Raw genomic sequence first — 19316 nt, 5'->3', positions numbered from 1 at the left:
CAGTAACAGCTATCAGTCTGATAATTCCAAATATTTTACTCATTTTCACTGCGTCATTGCGCGTAATTGAAACCAGCAAATAATAGTAAAGAGTTTCTATATTCTATGTTTAACAGTGAAATATCCACAAAGGTTCAACATAAATTAGCAATTTCTATGTATGTCTCTGTGAGCTTTTGCCTTTTTTCCCCCCAAATTAAAGGAGGACAACAGATGTGTAATTTAGCAGTTCTGTATGACAACAGGTTCTGTTATAATATTAACAGTGTCAAGTTTTTGTAACAGTATTAAACATATATTCTCAAGTTAGAATCAGCATTCTTTTTTTTTTTTGACAAATACTGGCCCTCATTCAGCTCTGCTCAGATACAGACAGCCTTTGTAACACTGACCCATTTCACATAAAAACAATAGCTGAATTCAGCGTGACTGAGAGAAATGACAAGCGGCTGCTCCTTTGTTGAGCTTCAACAGCAACTAGAGGCTGAGAATCAGAGGAATGAGAGCTTACAGATAAAATCACAATTGCACAACATCAAATTAACCAAACTGTAAATAAGCAGACATTACACACTATCACTACAGTAAAAAAATAATCAAATAAAAATCCTAACATATTTTCATTTCGCAATGTCAGAATCTCTTGACTTTGACCTTCTCATCACTTTCTCTGCATTTTCTATTTGGTTATTGCTTTTTTTTTCCCAGACCAAGACACACAATGTAAGCATTTTTTAATTTAGCCAACATATGATTGAATGTAAATGACTTCAATAAAATAAAAATGTGACAATGTGTGTCTCCCTCTCTTTTGGCAATCAACAACTTACAAACTACCTGCAAAGTTTCAATGAATCTATATTCAACTCAATCACTGTTAACTCTCGCCATCTAGTGGTAAAACATGCGAAATGTCTTCTCTTAAAACATTCCCCTAACAATTTCTCACAACTTTCTTTCATACCTTTACCTTTCTATCAAAATCAAAAATTAAATGGCTACACTATTATAATGTAACAACAAATCAACTATATTTATGTCTGATTAAGTAATACATAAGTTACATTTTAAATTAATACAACTGTTCCCATCATTTTTTAATTTAAAGCCTACACACTTGAATCTTCAGGATCAGTTTCTTTGCTGCTCGGTGATTTGCTTATGTCTCCAAAGCGTCTTAAGAAACTGAAAAAATATCCAGAGCCCTCAGTCTTTAACCAACCACTCCTGGGAAGAATATTTTCAACATTAGTGTGTTGGTGGCTCTCTTTGCGCTCCATTGACTTCTGTCCTTGTTTTTCCTGAAGCCTTCTTTCTGAAGCCTGGTCCAAGGAATTGCTTGGCTTACTTTTCTTTTCTGCCGATGGAGAATTCTGATCCAGACTATAAGATTTTTTTATCTTGTTTGAAATGTCAGTGAAATCAATTGCCTCTTTTGAGGATGTGTGTTCAACACCCTGTCTTTGCTGGGGTTCCTTGATTTGGACCAAAGGATTTGGACTTTTAGATGAAGACTGAGTCTGCTTATTTTCTTTCTCTTTTTGCGTTTTAGAAACTTTAGTAGGCACAGTGTGTCGGCGGCCAAGATTGCGTTTCGTGGAGGACTGTGGGCCAAGCAAAAACTGAATCAAATCCTCATTGGTTGGGTCTCCAGGATACCTTTGCGTTTCCTCATCAAAGGTGAACTGGCGAGCCAAGGTCTTCTTGACAGGAGGGGATTTCTGGTTTTCCAGAGAGTGATCCACAGAGGAAGAACTTAAACGACTGTTCTGGTACTTTAAAACCTTTCTAGAGGCTTCACGCAACTTCTGCGCCTCTTCCTCATTATTGTCTTGTATATCTTCCTCTTCATCATCTTCAGAAGTGGCAGAGGTAGACTTAATTTTGGGAAGAGTGTGGGTTGTTTTAGATTGGCTCGTGGAATCCTCGGAATACACTTTGTCCAACGGTTTTGTCTTTTCTTCAAACGTAGCTATGTTTTTAGAGTCATTCTGTTGAAAATGTGACTGTTCTTGTTTTTGTGGAAAGTTCTCAGTGAGCTCAAATGCAGAATTCCACTCTTTTTTGACCATATCTTTGGCTCTGAAAGTGTTCCTGTGCTGTAGCGTTCCATTTGAAAGGTTTGTCTGAGAATTGATTTCTGACAGGCTCCCATTAACTGGACTCCCTCTTGTGGGGCTTCCATTGCTTGATGAAGGCTTCCCCAGTCTCCTCCTAGAGACGCGTTTAGTTAGGGCGTTCTGTAGAACATGCTCCAATGCAACACCCTCCATTTCCTTGTCTCTACTTGAACAGGTTGCAGTGGAACGGCGCTTGGCTGCATTCTCCAATCTATTGATGTGTTTCCGTTTCATGTCTGCCATCTCTCTTGCCTTGTTTTCCTGCAGAAACATCTCCACGTTAATGAATCAGAGCAAGATTTTTTATTGTATAGCAAAGACAAGAGACATGCCAGTGTGTAGATTTACCTGCATAGCCCGGATAAACCTTTGGCAGAAAGAATGAAAGACAGAACAACATTCCTCCAGCTTAAAGGTCTTGGAGTCTTCACAGAAGTACTCAGCCACAGAGTCACTTACAGCCTGAAGTTCTTCAAAATGAGTCTCTACTTCTCCCAAACGAACATCAGCTTCCTAAATTGAACCCAAATAAGTAATTAGAAAATGGATTCATAGTTTTACGTATTCAGAATTAAGACAATGTTTAACATTTCCCACTGCTGAAGGCAACGGTTACCTTTAGAAAACCCTCCATCTGTTCTTTTAGTTCTTCCTGTTTCAAAGTGTCTGCTTTGGCGACTTGTACTTTCTTCTTTTGTCTTTCAATCTCAGCTTCAATGTCACCTTTAATTATCCTGAAATAATGTTAAAATATTCATCAACATTTTGACTGCATTCCAAATATAAGGACAAGAAGATTATTTTTGCTAATTTTTACCTTGATCCAGCTTCAATGTGTTTGAGTTGATCTGGAAATTTCAGCAGTGCCACATCTACCTTCTTTGCTTGCTGTAATAAACACACAATTTAGCTTAAGAATCACATTTCTTCAAAAATTTAATCACAGACCACTTTGCTAGCTACATCTGTTTGGAAAGATTTAATGAATCAGCCAGTCAAAAGGCAGCCACTCAGTACATTTAGGAATCTAGGCTCTAATTATTTCAGGAACTGCTGATAAATCAGGATTTTCACATCATTCCTTGAGTTTACAGAGAATGGTTAAAATATTTTTTGAGGCTTAGCTGTGTCGACTAAATGGCATGCTGATCTATTCCTCATCTATGCACACTTATCCTCGCAGAGTCTTGGGGTGTTGGGGCCTATCTTCAGAATTTGTCAGACAAAAGACAGGCTAAATCCTGGATAGGTCTACAGGCATTTCAATTTAGATTATCCAATTAACCTTCAGGTCTTGAATTTGAACTGTGTAAGGAAGCTGTAGAACTCAGCAAGAACAAGAACGGTGCTAGCAGCTGTTCAATTGTGCAACCTTACAATAAAAAAAAAACAACAACAACAAAAAAAACTACTTACCATCACAACATAATGCATGAGATTCATTCCAGGTTTGTTTGCTTTGGTGTCTGCCAATTTCAGGAGAGATGACATACGGAAGCCAACTGCACTGCCTGCGTAGCCCCCCTGCAAATAAACACAAATCTTCAGGTCAGTAATGCAAAACACAAAGGAAAGTTCTCCAATATATCAAGAGTGCAAATTAACTGCTTACAGCATTCATGTAATTTCCTGTTTTCAGCACCAAGCGAATGACAGAGTGTAAATTATCACACTCCAACAGCTCTAAAAAAGAAATACAGTGTTAGCAGCGAAACTCAAGGGTTTCCAGTCCTAATTTATTAGTCATGTTTATTGTGAAATTAGCTCAAGCAACAATACCTTTTCCAGCTTCTGTGAGAGTACCAATGAATCCTGTTATTTCCTTCATGAGAGTGAAGAATTCCTCCTTAAGCACCAAGCATCTCAGGCGCTCTTCATAACTAACGGACCACATGTAAACCAACTGTTAGCCAGCCTTGAAAAAGTTCTTTGAACTTTTGAACTGGTTTGTCACATTATAGCAGCACACTTCTACTAATTTTACAAGGATTTTCTGTCATAAACCAACGCAAAGTAGTGCCTATTTTTAAATTTGCTGTTCATAGAGGTATCGTCTAGCTGCTTACCTGGGCATCTTTATCAGCATTAGCATAAACAGATCAGCTTCAGGGAGGGCTGATGGGTCACCTTTAAAACCGACCAACTGCTTCATCTGAATAAATGAAAAATAAAGCACAAGTATTCAAACCAAGTCATTTGTTTTCCCATTGGTATACCTTTATTAAAACTGTGCAAAATTAATCAAAACAAATTAAAATAAATACCTCCCCCTCATCTGGCAGCAACTTGCACATTTCCCGCAGTTTTCCTGTGCCAAAACCGAGCCCATTTCCCGACTGAATGTCTTGAATCAGATCCTTCACAGGGCTGTGGATGGAGGTGGAAAGATCACCAGTCATAACCAATCAGAGTGTAATTAATGCTTGTGTAGGCCTGTGACTGATGAGCTGTAAGTCCATGTTAAGACCATCCTTTTGTTTGCATGAAAGACTTGAGTTCCTGGCCTTTACAAGCCTCTACCTGTTCAAAATGGTTTGCAAAGACCTAACTTCAATCATAAAGAAGAGAAATGCGGTACAGGGCAAAGAAATGATGGATGAACCTATGTTACAAAAATGCTTATGACATAACAAGCCTTCCACATTTTCTGTTTGCACTGCAGTAGAATAGCCTGTCAGTTTACTTACAGATGTTTTACAGGATAAACAACGATGCAGTTCCATTTCTTGCTGGGGCTGTTGTGGTTGCCAAACAGCCTCTGACAATACATTTACAAGACTTTCATTTACCGATCTGTACTGAATACCACAGGGAGGTCACAAAGCATGGATCAGACCTGTCTGGGCATGTTGTCTTTCAAAGGCTCGTAAGCGTCATGTAGCCATGTCAAGCACAAATTTATCTGTCTCATCGTGTTGTTTTTACCCTCGGTATGAAGAAATTGTTGAGCAAAAACACTTACACCCTAAAAGCACAGCCACTGACTCACCGCTTGAACTGCTTCAGGAATATTCCAATGTTCATGCTCCTTTTGGAGCCGAGGATGGTAACCTGGAGATGGAAACAGACAAAGACACGGCAAACAATCAGTCGAGTCAGTTGTTAAGATAATTTCACTATTGGCTTGAGAAGCATCTTTTTCTATCACATACATCTCTGCGTTCCAAAAAAAAGGACGGCCGATTCCAAAGGTTAAGGTTTCTTTGAGTTGTTTCTATTGAACAGTCTGAGTAAAGATAGCCTTGTATTCTGAAACAACATTTACTTAAGCTACATTTTAGTCCATTTTATACAACAAAACTAGAATCCTTCAAATCAGTTTGATTATCTATGGACAGAGGAAATGTATGGCATAAGGTGGTCACTATAGGATCTACTAAAGAGACAATTATTTCTTCCTTTGGCAAACATGATCAATAGGGAGACTCCACCCTTGTACTGAGTGATCCTACAGCCATACACAATGTTCCTAAGATACTGTTTTCTAAACTTACTTCAATTCATGGTAACAGCTAAAAGGCTTCAAAAATATGTTTTTAATCCTCATTTATTTTAACAAACTAAATAAGAGATAACTTCATGATCAATAGGGAGACTCCACCCTTGTACTGAGTGATCCTACAGCCATACACAATGTTCCTAAGATACTGTTTTCTAAGCTGACTTCAATTCATGGAAACAGCTAAAAGGCTTCAAAAATATGTTTTTAATCCTCATTTAACAAACTAAATAAGAGATAACTTCTATCCATTTCTAATGAATAATTCCCAGCACATGAGGCTGTAAGAATCTGAAGGGATGTTTTCTGTTTATCTCACATGTAAGCCAAGGGGGAGAAAGGAAATCAATCGGGGTCAAAGGAACAAGTTTTCATGTCTAAGTGTTACACCGCAACAAAATTCCCAACATTTTAATGTATGGCTTCAATCCCTTGACCTCCAGTTTCTAAATGAGAACTTATCTAGCAGAACACCATATGGGTAAACTCACCATCTCTCCTCCAGTGCCAGAAGGTAGCTGCCCCCTCACACTTAAGCGGTTCAGGGCCTTTGGATGCTGCTGACCATGGTTGTGGCTAAACAACTCCTCCATGTGATCAGTGTCCAGCTCATACTGGCCATCAGTCTTATCTGATGTCCATATGTTGTGCTTTCCAATCACGCTGTGTTTGGGAAGAGCTTCCCAGTTAAAATTGCGCATCCTGGACCGCCGGCGGTCTCCCCAATCCATGAGGCCACCTCCATGCTGGGGAAGTCCAGGAGCTGGAGGTGGTGGTGGTGGAGGAGGTGGTGGTAGCGGTGGAGGAGGTGGTGGTGGAGCGGGGGGATTCACTGCTTGCATCTTTGAGGGTCTCAGCAGGTTTAGGGAGCCTTAATGATCCTGGTTCAACACATACATGATGTTATCTTATGTAGTACAATTGATTTAAGACTTGTTCCAAAACAGGAAAGCTGAGCTGAAACTGAATATAGAGCTGATTTATAGCTGTTAAAATAAAGAAAGAAAATCATTTAATCTTTAATTTTCTTCCAATACATTTAATATTAATTACAATAACACAACTCTACTCCAAGAGGTCCCGTAGCATAAAATAAGTGATACTGCAGTTTGCGCCAGACTATATTCACAGGTCATTCTCTTATCTACATGTTTTTTGGAAAGAGAACACATGATCATGCTTCAAATAGACAAGATTGCGTTTTTGTTCGAAAACGAAAATATTGAATACAGTCTTTTTACAAACTTTTCTCTGCATATTTCCGTTATCATAACTTTGGTAGGCGATTTAAAATGTAAATCAAAGAACTTACATGTTTAGTGCCTATATGAAGCAGTTCCATTATCCGTCCTTGTGGTCCTCCTGTTGAATCCTAAGGAGCACGAGTTGCATTAACTTGGATAAGGCGAGGAGAGTTTCGAAATGTACTGCGTGTTTGACGACACGCCTAGGTAAGTCACTTCCATGATATCCCACGCCTTCCCGGCACAGCTAAGTCTGGCGTTTAGCCCGAAGTTGCAGTTGTTTTGGGCATGGCGGCAGGAGTCGGCTGTTCTCTCTGACCAGCAGCCCGTGCGCAGCTCATGTGAGCAGACCGCTGGATTCCGGCTGCCTGATAGGTGTCCTGTCTGAATTCCTATTGATTTTGTGAATTTCTGAACGATTATGCACCGCTGAGATAAAGTCACAAGCTGTGAAAGTAAAAAACAAAGTTCTTATTCTTATTTTGTATTTACCATTTTCGCTTTCTTTGCTGTTTAGCTCTTTAATTCCCTTTCTTTCTCTTCTCTTTGTTTTACACGAAAGGTTTAAAATTATGACTCACACGTGACCTCAGTAAAATTACAAATGAATTACCTGTGATTAATCAAAAACTTTTTGTTTGTTTGTCTGAGTTCACTTTCACTAGCCTCACCCAGGTGATTGCTGTTAGACCCAGTGGCGGTTCTAGACTATATTTGGTTGGGGTGGCCAAGGTGGGGCCAGTGTTTTTTTTTTTAGTTTTTTTTAAATTCATTTTACTATTATTATTATTTCAATGGAGGCATAGTACAAAAGGATTAAACACACACAAACTTCAATATTTTGTTATATAATACATTACTTGCAACTTTGGAGCTGCAAATTCTCAATTTGTCTAAAGCTAAAAGTACAACACCTTAACTTTTAATTTGTTGCTAAAGCAGGAGTATTATGTTAATGTTTTTAACATATCATGTTACAATGTGATTCCCTCATCAAAAGCAACATAGTGTTGCTTTGATTTCCCCATCGTACGTTTGAGAAATCCTTTAATCTCCCATGGCAGCCATTTGGAGGTGCTTAAATACTGATACAAAGTGCTGCTTTTCCCACAATGCTCCTCTCATCTACAACCACCCATATGGTTCTGCAGAAATTCAACAGATAAGAAACAAAGTCACTGACATTCATCACTCTGAAACTATGAATTTGGGACTCCAGTGAACAGTAGTGAGAGTTATAACCCACAAGTGAAAATACATTTGTTTCATATGAAAACATAATACATAGTAAGCTTTAGTTCTGAAGAAATCTGAATGCAACAATAATAGATAACCACAAAGTTCAATGAAACTTATAACATCCAGCACTTTATTGGAAATGCAGACAGAGGAAAAATACAACCAGCCAACTACAACCTTAGAGAACCCTCAGTATTATACACATATGTTACAAACAGGTGAATAAATAAAATATGAAAAAAGGTACGATCTACATTCCATCTTGGAAGGGACACTGACCTTTGTTTTTAAACTAAAGTGCATTCATTATTAGGGGTTTACTGTTTATGTTCTATAGTTTGAGACTTTAAGAACAAGTCTCGCATCCTGTTCATAGCTTTACAGTCACCTGCTATTATACCAGTCAAAAATTGACTTGGCTGAAACTGATTATTTTTTAGTCTATGTAACTGAAATATATGCATTTACTGACAAAGGATCAAACAAATGCACTGATGTGGAATATGACAAAACACACTAGGGTAAAGAAAGTTTGTTTTAAAAAAGAAAAAAAGAAAGAAAGAAGCCTGTAGTGTTGCTGCGCTCATTACAGCATAGTGTATCTGGGGATAATCAAAAAATTAGAAGACCAAAGTGATAATGACTGTTTATCAGAGTAAAGAAAAAAAGTAATTTCATTGCAAATATTAGTTCATTGTACAATGACCCTTCTGGAAGGTATTTCACAAAGTGACAGGAGAAACATGATAGGTTACTTTGAAGAACATGATTCAGAAAATAAATACCATTTAAAGATGATATGTCATAACCTTATGTACAGCATCTCAGGGATGTGATGTGCTGCTCCAACTTGTAGACTTCCTCAAATTTAATATACACCAACATGTTACATGTATCTTTAGGTAAAAATTAAAAATAATGTGCAAAACTGCCCGAGGGAACCTCCATACTAAACTACAACCTTGAACATAAATAAGTGACATGTCTGAAAATGATTGTGCCAACTATAAGAAGAGCAAAATAAGAGGTTTGCAATGTAACAAAAAGAAAAAAAGAATATTTTCATCTATGTCATAAATGATACTAAAAAAACATTACAAAAAGGTTTTTAATCTGGGTCCTAATCATTTAATATATATCCTTCGAACCACTCATCTGTTGCGTCACTGAAAATGTCAAGAAGCAGATGAACTTTGTGTGTCCATTACTGCTCCTCCAGCCAGGAAGGCTTGTCTGACCCTGGAGGCTTTAACTTTACATTGAACTGTATTAGAGTTTGTTCCAACTGCTGCTGGTTGCCAGCAAAGTAAGCTGAGATTGCATTATGGAAGAGAAGCAGCTGCTTGTGCATCACCTTCACCTAGGAAAAAACAAATGAGAAGGAGCATTAAGTTATTGCAAACAAAATGGAAAAAGGAATATTTAAAAATTCAGAGAGAAACAGTCCTTTAAACTTTCTCATGTCATGTTCTATGAGAAGCACAGACTGTAATATATATTAGTGTGATTTTATGACAGCCCAGTGCAAAATAGTGCAAAAAGTGAAGTCAAAGTGGTAAGATTTTCCCCTGATCTGTCTCATGTGTTCTTTGGTCTTCATGGTGTTTGTTCGCTAACGTCTGACAAACTAATAAAGTTAGGTTAAGTTATGTTGTAACTAAGGGGACTGGATTTATAGTGGGACTAAATCACACACTGGTGGACGGACTCCATGTAATAATTAGATGACTTCTGAAAACAATGGTTGTGTTGGATTTTACAAGGCAGAGAAAAGGGGGTATGGGCTAAACAGAGTTTCTGAATGTTCCACCAAGTAAAATTTAAGATTTTTTAAAGAACATTAGGACAATAAATGTAAGCCCTATATCACGACAAATGTTTAAGAGAAATGTTTTCTTTTCAGGGGACTAAAAGTGTGGAATCTTTTTGTGGCTCTTGGCATGGGCTTTGTGCTTCTCACGTGGCATATGGCTCTCTACAGCCTTAACCCCTGTAGTGCCAAGCTTCTTTTACACAAATCACAGTGATACAGCTCTCTCCATTCTTCACATTATTTGTTTAAACTGTTTACTCAGTTTTGCCATTATGTTGTGTCTCTCGTGTCTTTATGTCTGTCTTTGTGGGTTTTTTGTTTTTTTGCCTCTCAAGCGCTTTGTCTTACACTAGGCTGCTTTTTTAATACTCAGCATTATTACAACCAACTAATTTCCAAGTGACATTTGAAAGCAGCACCTTATTCTTCTCCTTGGTTTGCTAGTTTCGGCTTAAACACCACATCAAGCATCAGTGATCTCAGAGTTTGGGTGTGGTCACATTTGTGCCCCTGCGTATGTGTAACCACATCCAACAGTGATGTCATGGCATAATCACTGAAGCATGGCGAGCTTGCAATGACTTGCATAAAATTGATCAAATTCCTATACAAAGACTTTTATAAGAATTGAAAATGGAATGTTTTCAAGGTGGAGTAAAGGCTTTGTTCAAATGCAAGTAATAATCAACAGTGTGTATATTTGGAAACTGGTGTAGCCCAACTAAGTGTTGAGACCATCAATGCATTTATCCGACAAAAATGATAAAAAGAGAAACTGCACAAATTGTTAATTTCCTAGAATTTATCGCAACGTGTAATTACTAGAACTGGGACTTTGATGCGTTAATTTTGATATTTTAGATAGATTTTAATTTGTGAAAAAAAAGTTATTTCAATCAATTGCGTTTATTTTATTTATTATTTTTACAAACAAATAGTTACATGAATGATTAGGGGTCCTGAAACACTTGAAAGCTAAATTAGTATAACAGCACTTTGCACCAATCGGCTGGTTGAAAAACCAAAATAAATTAAAAACAACAAACATCTTTGTTGTTGAGCTCATGTCTCTTTATCCAGTAATTTACAGTCAAAAAGGGTTTTTGAATCTAAAATGTTGCTTATTTTGTTGATGCATAGTTTTCAATTAGAGTGTGACTAATTACAGACCTCGAAATCAACTCATTTAAAGATTTTATTTGAGTCCCACCACTAGTAATAGCTGGAGTTATTATGATAGAAAATAAAATGGGAAGATGCATAAATCTGCAAAGCAAACCTTATTTTCCTCCAGAAATTTAAGTTTGATGGACACATCACTACGAAGCCGCTCATATTTCTCTCTGTGGGTGTGGTACTCCTGCTGAGCCATCTCAATGCGAACCATAGCAGCTGCATCCCTTGGACCCAAGCTTAGCTCCTCCAGATCAGAGCGATAGGCATCGAATTCAAGTCTGCATGCATGACAGAAAAAACAGAAACAGATAAAACTTTATCCATGCTTTCCCCTTGCAAATATTTTATTGTTACTAATCTCTCATGTAAAGTGTCAACACTTTATACCTTGCATTTTCATAATGTCTGATTGTCATCAGAGTATCCTCCATGGTTTTATTGACCAGGGTGTTCACGCTGGACACAAAGAAGTTGATGGCACCCAGCAAAGCCTCACCATTCTTGCACAGCAGCTTTTGTGTTTCTGCATTATACCCAAATTCATCCTGCAGGGATACACACAAGTTTTAATCGCCTGTTTGAGACCATCCGACGTGGACATTGAGTCATCGGTGCACCTGTAACTCGGGGGACTTCTGACTCAGGTCTGTGAATGTGTCCCCAAGAGCCTGCTGCGTTTGCACCATGCTTTGGAAATGAGTGATGAGCGCAGTCGCCAGTCTTAGGATGTTTTCGTATTTGCTCTTGGTGTCCCTCAAAACATCGATCTGGGCTTCCAATTCCAAGTCCACCGTTCGAGAGCCTCTGCCGAACTTCTCTGAGAACATCTGCTTTGTACACTGAAACCGCCACAAAGATAATATAGGTTTATTCCTAACAAGATGACCAGTTAACATTACTTTCATTTCAGTAATCCACTACAAAAAGGGAATCTCATGCAGATTCATTGCAAAGAGCATAAATAATTTGTAGCTGTGACTGGAGTCAGTGATTCATGGGCCACCACTGGCATAGTCCTTGGGCTAGGCCACTCCTAAGTCAGGGACAACATCCAATGTCTCAAACTCAGGAGAAAAAGGAAAAAAAAAAAGAAATCCAAAGTCCTCTTCGCATATGAAACCAGCGTTTGCTTTTAATTTAGAAACCAAGGCCCCGGAGTTTGGATGAAGAGTGGAGAGATACTAAATCAAGGTTTGATGAGGTCTAGTTTGAGGTTTTCCACAGTCAGACCTATGTGGAGCCATGTCAATTGCTGGCATTGGTCCACAATGTGTTATCAAGTAAAAAGTCAGTCCAGCCGTCTGCCAGGGAATTTTAGAGTACTTCATGCTTCCTTTCATGGATTATTCATCTGTCATGAGGAAGATGAGAGACAGCAGAACCAAACAATGCAGATGAGCTGAAGACTGATATTTATCCATACTGGGTTTACTCCATATCTCATCAGAACCATGACATGCTGCACTGATAAAATGCAAAAGGAGCCCTAACCATGTACTGAGTGCATATACTGTGCAGTACATGGACATACAGCTTAGCATGCAAATGTTTTCTACAGTTTAAACATGTAGCACACAACTGGCATTACCTTGTACGTATTAATGCCCCATTTCTTTACACTGTCCAGTTTCTCCACTGCCACACCACGAGAAACTTCTTCAGTTGAATTAGTGTTATGATTCAGTGACCCTTAGATGAAAAAAAAAAAAAAGAAGAAAGAAATATTGAGTATACTTTGGGACATTGTACTTTTTCTTTTAATTTGCAGGGTGGTGGTATATTTGATGGATCATGACAATAAGCGAGAATAAGATGGAGACGGTGAGGAGCTCGGTGATACCTGGATGCTGGTTTGTGTGATGAGCTAGTCGACTGGCTGAAGCATTACTATAAGGCAGGTTAACACCCCTGGATTTCATGCGAATGTCTGAAATGAGCATGGTGGCGATGAAAAGCAGGAATGAGAAAAGGTCACAGATAATGAGGAAGCTTATGCACAGGAACTTGATAGTGAAATAACAAGCTGAAGGAACATATAGAAACTGGTTTTGGTGAAGATGGTGTTGCAGTGAGTTTGAAGACATAACAGTCCACAATGCAGGTTTTTCATGCAAAAATAAAAGTCACTAAAAAAAAAAAAAGATAAGAAAATGCACAATATTAGGGTCACAATGAAAGTGCAGCGCAACAACAAAACAGTCATCCAAAGCTCATTTTACAGCCCACAGGAGTAAACTGGACATGAGGTCAACATTTTAAGAGACAAAACAGTAATATCACGTTAGTACGTCCCTAATTCTGAAGGTTGCAATACAGTTGTGTTTACCAATGCTGTGAGTCAATAGATACGAGCAAAGTTGCATACAATCCTTTTAGTCAAGCAATACAAAAACTCTTAAAGAATGTCACAAATCCCAACATATAAAAGGTTTAATTAAGAAAAGTTGTCATTAGAACACACAGCCACCTAGTCCTGGTGCAGGGGCCCGTCCTCTGTCCAGATACTCAGGGTTGTAGCGAACTCCAGGCCCTAAGGAATATGATGTTTGGAACATGAACCAGCAGCCTAGAGGTCACGAGTTCCTTAGAGGCACAATAATATACGAGGAGGAAGCGTTCTAGCTCTGCTATGGTTTCCTCAGGGTGCATTACATTAGTGAGCTGCTTGGAGTTCCTTTAAGGCAGTCAACAACACTGACAGATCTCTGGCTAAGCTCAGAGCAGCCTGCTTCTGACAAGAGAGTGAAAACAGACGGTGGATGGAACAGTGTGCTACTTCAAATCATCTCTGTCTTGGAAAAGTACATAGAGTAAATTTTTTTTTTAAACAACGAGATATGAAATGGTAACTAATAGTGCATCGTCAAATATGAGCTTTTAAAAGAAACAAAAGTCGTCAAAATGAAGAAAAGAAGACAACGCGTTTGACCTCCTGATAATACCTTTGATGGAGCTTGTTGGAATGATGCCCCCAGCCGGTCCTCCATAGCCTCCTGACACGATACTGGTTTCATTCAGGTTGGGTCCAGACACCATCACCTGCTGCAAATCCTGAGAGATTTACATCCAAAAAGATGTCCACATATAGGGTTGAAAGGGCCAAAAACATAAAAAAGGCATAAAAAAAGAAAATGCATACGATCCTCCACACATTGTTTTTCAGCCAGCTTCACTAAACGGGACATAAATTAGCAATGAGGTACCCTTTTTTGACACCTTGAACAAAATCAAGTTTCATTTCAGTAAAGTAAAAATCAGAAGCAAACAATTTTCTCATGCCTACTTTAGATTCTGTTTGACTAAAACTAAAGAGGAAAGATGAGTGTACTATTTATTTTCTTACTTAAATCACTATGTGCACATTGAAATGCTTATTCACAAATACTAAACTAAACTTGTATGATCTAAGCAGACCTAATCTGAGTCACAATGACAGATACCCTTCTGCTGAAGGGTGACAGAATTATGTTGTGTTTAGCCAATCCTAAGGTTTACACACCCGTTAAAATAACAATTGTTTTAGACATAGAAACAAAGAAGGGAGGCCAGGTTAAGTCATGGTAAAACCTCAACAACTCAGCTACAAAAAAAGGAAAAGAAAAGTCTGTTTGGCCCACTGTTGAGTGCAGCATAATGCACAGGGGGTTCCTTCTGTTAACATTTTGTCAAAGTGGATGACATCATGAACAACTGAAACCCAATACTTCCATGTGGCTGCCAGAGCCTGGAAGATGATGAGGTATTTCATTTACGTGATTTTTCAGCATCACGTTAAATCCAAATGAACAAAATAACTGCTTAGGCAGACAAAAAATGAAGTTCTGGCATAGCTAAAATCAGAGTTTATTACTTCTGGAAGTTTGTTGGGGCAACTAAATGCATAGTCAAGATGTTACATGCAGATAGCTTCCGACTGTAGAATGAATGCAAGTTAAATTAAACATATCTGAACAAAGTCTTAGTTTAAAGGTGCAATGCAACCATGTTGATGTAGCTTTTCTATTTTATTGCTTGCCTAAAATATGTCTGTTTTATTGCACATTATTTTATCGTTACATTATATATAAATAACAAGGGATGCATATGACTATCATCAATGACTGAAGCACAAAAAATACTCTTTGGTGCCGTCTTGGACAAACAAATCATACGTATTCCATGCACATGTTCTTAACCAGCTGCTAATCTTAAACGTGACTTATTAATACTTTCAAAACCCTGCAGGGTTAAGCTAACATTTGGCCTAATCAGTTTAAGACCTAAACACACAGCCAGGTAATATGTAAGAAAACAAAAACACCTCACTGGCATCATGTACTAAAATATTAGGAGGTGGAATAAAAGTTGACTCACCTGCTCCAGGCTGTCATCTTCAGTCAGAGTCCCTGTATCCCCATTGCTATTAATGGGGATCTCCATGGTAGCAGCCTTGCTCATGATATTGTCTGCCATGATGAAATCTCTGCAAGAAACCAACACAGGATGATAAATTGTTTCTACCTTGGCAAAAGCTAATCCCCAAGCTCTTTAAATCCATGCGAAATCAAAACCAGCAGCTCGATAACTCAGATGCTAACGTGTGTGACTGGGAACAGCGGTGCTGATGTGGCTGCCTGCTGCTACCTGACGAGCTAGCTTCCAATCCTCACAACTGTGTGTTGAAAGGCAAATCCAGTCTTTCGAAAAGGAAACAAGTCGCGGTTAAACTGAAAGAAAATGTAAATGTAGAATCAATTCAACAGAAAAGCGCCATTGTTTTCAACTTAATATCTCCGAGAGCATACATTGTTAATCCTAAATCGTTCACATGATTTTCTGTCTGCACCCATAGAAAATCCCTGCATCTAGCCAGCTAACGGCTTTATTAAAATCCCTTCGAAATAAACGTCTCCGTTATATTTATTTGATCACGCAGCTCGTTTAAAACATGCACATGAAAAAAAATATGGAGTAAAAACCTGGATTACTCTTTCAAGAGTATCAGGTGTTGCAAAATAAGAGGAAGGGATCAATAAAGTTAACCAGAAGCCCTTATTGTGAAATGTAATACCCTTTTCATAGCATCACCTCCACCCACAGCTTCATCTTCCACGTAGTACTGTTGACGTAGCCATAGAGCGTTTGCATCAGTTGCAGTTTTATGACAGTCCGCTAGATGTCATTCTAAGTTCGTGTTTATTTTTGTGATGAGGCACTTTTTCTTGGCTGCTTGTCGACTTGTAAATTAGATTGTATTAAATTTTTGTTGAAAACTATTGAATTAAGCTTTAGGATGAATTTACCACCTTTGTCTGATGACAACATCCCAATAAATTAAAATGTGCAGACAATAATTTATTTTGGGATGTTAACAGTCTGAGAGGCTTGGTAGTAAACTGACCACACTTCTAGATATTTGCCCAATTTATTTTAATCAGGGATGCATGGAAGTTGCACATGGTTTCCAAATGGGGAGGTTTTTCTGTAATTACTCAAGCTCTGAACAGAGAACCATTCCTAATGCAGATTAATGCACAAACACACAACAATGCGCTGATAGTTTCACTATGGCCGATCTTCCTTAATATACTCTTTTCCTTAACAACTGTTTCCCATTCCCTGCTTCCCTCACAAATATCTAAAAGTGCTTGTTGAGAGCAAATATTTCAGAAAAAAAATTGTCAGATCAAAGCCAATAAAAAATGCCAAATACGAGAAGACAGGGTATTATTGTTTCAGCTCTAATCAACAAATAAGCATGTCAACAGATTTGCAGATTTATGTGAATCTGTTATGCTGCTGCCTCTGGTTTTAGCATTTTAATGACAGTTGTTGCCTTTTTACTATTGAAATTATTGGAGCGTCTCATCAAATTTAACCATGTAAATAGAAGAGTGAAAAGCCTGAGGACAGGCCTCAGGCAAGTATAATTCCAACATCATCAATTAATTTCAACTTCTAATCATTGGCCCTGTTTGTTTTGATCAGTTTGTTTCAGTTCTAATCAAGATCTTTCTGACAGTTCAGCAGTCGTTTTGCATAGTGAAAGACTGTTAGACTGTGAAGCCAGGGAGAGAAGAAAAATAGATCCACATCATATTAGGCATTAACAACTGTTTACATATAGGTTATGAAATAAAAATGGGACTATTTGAATTGAAAGAATAGACTTTATTTCAAATTCAAAGTTCAGATCTTCAATAGTTCATTTAGTGTATAAACATAGAAAAATGCACCTTTCAGTACCAAGGAATTTTAATAGATTTTTAATCAGCCCTCCTGAAAGTAGTTTCCTCTGATTCTGCAGTTTAGGGTCAGTGGATTCAAGGTTTTGTACCAACTAGGGATACAATGCCAGTAGAAGAGACATTTTTTTGGTCATCGACCTTCACCTCAGATTCCAACATGGCTGCCTTGTGTTTAAAGGGGGTGTCATTATGTGTTTTCCAAGCACATAGTTACTTGATTGTGCTATAAAATGTTACTATGTGCCTGGAAGGAAAGACATAATACCACCCTTTTAAAAGAAATTTGACTTTGCGGTTTGACGCCTTGAAATTGGCCTTTTTGTCTTTGTCTCTGTGGCGACAGCTCAGCTGGAGACTGTAGCTTCTAGGAGGAGCTTTGGGTAAATAGGTGGTGCTTTGTACTAGCAGGTGTTAGGGCATCTATGGTTGCCACGGTAGATTCAAGGATTCCTTGAATCAAACCAACACTCCAGGTATGTGGTTTGTGATGGAACAACAATACAACACCGTGTAAAAAAGTTGGACTTCACATAATACTTTCTCTTTCAAAGGTACAAACACAGTTTATTTGTACTACTGACAGCTTGTATCACATTTCACATTTTTCTCTTATGCATAGTGCTGTATAGCCACTGTAACTTAGTGTTTTGCACGTTCCTGTTAATTCATATTGGTAGTAGTATTTAGTTTATCACTGACTACAGTGTTGCACAGGATCCTCTGGATGACACAGTTGTAGAATTTGGTAAGCATGTTTAGACTTTTGTCCTTATTTTTTAAGACATTTTTTTTTCTTGTTTCTACCTTAGCCCTCTGATGGCTAAGGTGTGTTGCTTCTCACTCGTTTACTCTTCAAAATCACATCCTCGTCAACATTAAATTGAGAAAGATTTTACTTTCACACTTCTCTGATCCAACTGAACTAAAGGTAAAATATTGGATAGGGTTAGATGATTAAGACTGTGGAAGATAACATTTCTGTCTGCCATTTCTTGGTGTCATTTCAGTTTATTGTTCTGCTTGGTCACCAGGACTTTCATCATTTAATTACACTGCAATATTCTGCCCAAAACCCTCTGGTCTTGACATTCATATGAATGTCACCACATATTCCTTGCAGCCCAGCCTTTTATTAGAGGAACAGCTTTCTATTAAACTCTGAAAACTATTGCCCCTTCATGGCTCAGTTCAGAGACAGAAAATGATCAATTCTGAAATGATATCTCCCATGTGATTTCAGGTAAATGTGTCATATGAAAAGACAACAACTGTTATCCTTTCCTTGAGCAAGTGTTGCAAATGGCTCAAGTGTGTAATTATGATGCTGGGATTAGCCATGGGATTAAAGCACATGAAAGAAAGAACATGCGCACGACTTATTAATGTATGTTGTCTAAAAGTAATACAGAACCTATCTTTTCTTTACTCACTGTGTCATTAATCTGTTAGGATTACCAAAATTATTTATATTTGTTAAATAGCAGAATAATTAAAGAGATTTTTTTAATCGCTTTCTTCAAATTCAGATTTGTTCTATGAATATTATGCCTGATATAAGGGCCTTATGAGCTGCTGGTGTTTGAGTGCACAAAACACACTTACCTATATATTTTGCAGGCAATGTTTTAGGCACACCGATTTCCTGCGTGACATCATGACAAAACAAACAAAAAACGAACTCAATAAAGATATCAGTAAAAGAATTATGAACATTCACAATTTCCAGATGCCTGAAGGTGCTATTTTATCTGTTCTTACAGTGATATGCGAATCAATCAAAATATAAAACATTACAGTTTCCAAATGCATTCAGAGACAAGCACCTTTATTTTTGGGAGACATTTCCTACCGTCTTGCCCAAATGATTTGTTACATCTGGAAAAATGAGGGTGGTGTTTGCGAATAAGAGGTAAAGTATGAGGGTGGGAGCATTACGTTGTGTTTGCCTTTTGCCTCTAGATGGGATTGTGTGGAAAAAAAAAAAAAAAAAAAAAAAAA

The 19316-nt window shown here is 38.0% G+C and overlaps 2 protein-coding genes across 8 annotated transcripts; both read right to left on the bottom strand.

The window, feature by feature from the left end:
• Positions 1-191: 191 nt before the first annotated feature.
• Positions 192-7614, bottom strand: fhdc4 (FH2 domain containing 4). The gene is made up of 12 exons (XM_007568628.2): positions 6932-7614; positions 6111-6500; positions 5110-5171; positions 4385-4487; positions 4187-4272; positions 3900-4000; positions 3733-3803; positions 3537-3644; positions 2938-3008; positions 2737-2854; positions 2469-2633; positions 192-2381 (listed from the first exon to the last, which is right to left on the bottom strand). The coding sequence occupies exons 2-12, from the start codon at positions 6459-6461 to the stop codon at positions 1110-1112; spliced, it is 2508 nt and encodes an 835-aa protein (XP_007568690.1). The 5' UTR covers positions 6462-6500; positions 6932-7614; the 3' UTR covers positions 192-1109.
• Positions 7615-8208: 594 nt separating this feature from the next.
• On the bottom strand, positions 8209-15977 carry LOC103149449 (arfaptin-2-like). Of its 7 annotated transcripts, none has more exons than XM_007568627.2 (11): positions 15876-15977; positions 15715-15797; positions 15445-15553; positions 14034-14142; positions 13559-13621; positions 12932-13018; positions 12680-12780; positions 11709-11930; positions 11479-11636; positions 11195-11369; positions 9307-9462 (listed from the first exon to the last, which is right to left on the bottom strand). In XM_007568627.2, exons 3-11 carry the CDS (start codon positions 15541-15543, stop codon positions 9307-9309), a joined length of 1170 nt encoding a protein of 389 aa, XP_007568689.1. In that variant the 5' UTR covers positions 15544-15553; positions 15715-15797; positions 15876-15977. The 7 variants fall into 7 exon arrangements, with proteins under 7 accessions (XP_016535466.1, XP_007568689.1, XP_016535467.1 ...); XM_016679981.1 differs by having other exon boundaries at positions 15741-15797; XM_016679979.1 differs by having other exon boundaries at positions 15669-15961.
• Positions 15978-19316: the final 3339 nt, after the last annotated feature.

This window comes from Poecilia formosa, unplaced genomic scaffold, assembly GCF_000485575.1.
Source record: "Poecilia formosa unplaced genomic scaffold, Poecilia_formosa-5.1.2 Scaffold228, whole genome shotgun sequence".
NCBI lineage: Eukaryota > Metazoa > Chordata > Actinopteri > Cyprinodontiformes > Poeciliidae > Poecilia > Poecilia formosa.
This window is presented reverse-complemented; position numbering and strand designations above follow the sequence as displayed.

Coding starts and splice junctions, on each gene's coding strand:
- fhdc4 (XM_007568628.2), bottom strand. CDS start 6,461: ATGCAAGCAGTGAATCCCCCCGCTCCACCACCACCTCCTCCACCGCTA. Junction 5,172..6,110: donor CTGGCACTGGAGGAGAGATG/GTGAGTTTACCC, acceptor TTCCATCTCCAG/GTTACCATCCTCGGCTCCAA. Junction 4,273..4,384: donor TGCTGCCAGATGAGGGGGAG/GTATTTATTTTA, acceptor TCATTTATTCAG/ATGAAGCAGTTGGTCGGTTT.
- LOC103149449 (XM_007568627.2), bottom strand. CDS start 15,543: ATGGCAGACAATATCATGAGCAAGGCTGCTACCATGGAGATCCCCATT. Junction 13,622..14,033: donor TCCAACAAGCTCCATCAAAG/GTATTATCAGGA, acceptor CATATTCCTTAG/GGCCTGGAGTTCGCTACAAC. Junction 11,637..11,708: donor AGAAGTCCCCCGAGTTACAG/GTGCACCGATGA, acceptor GTATCCCTGCAG/GATGAATTTGGGTATAATGC.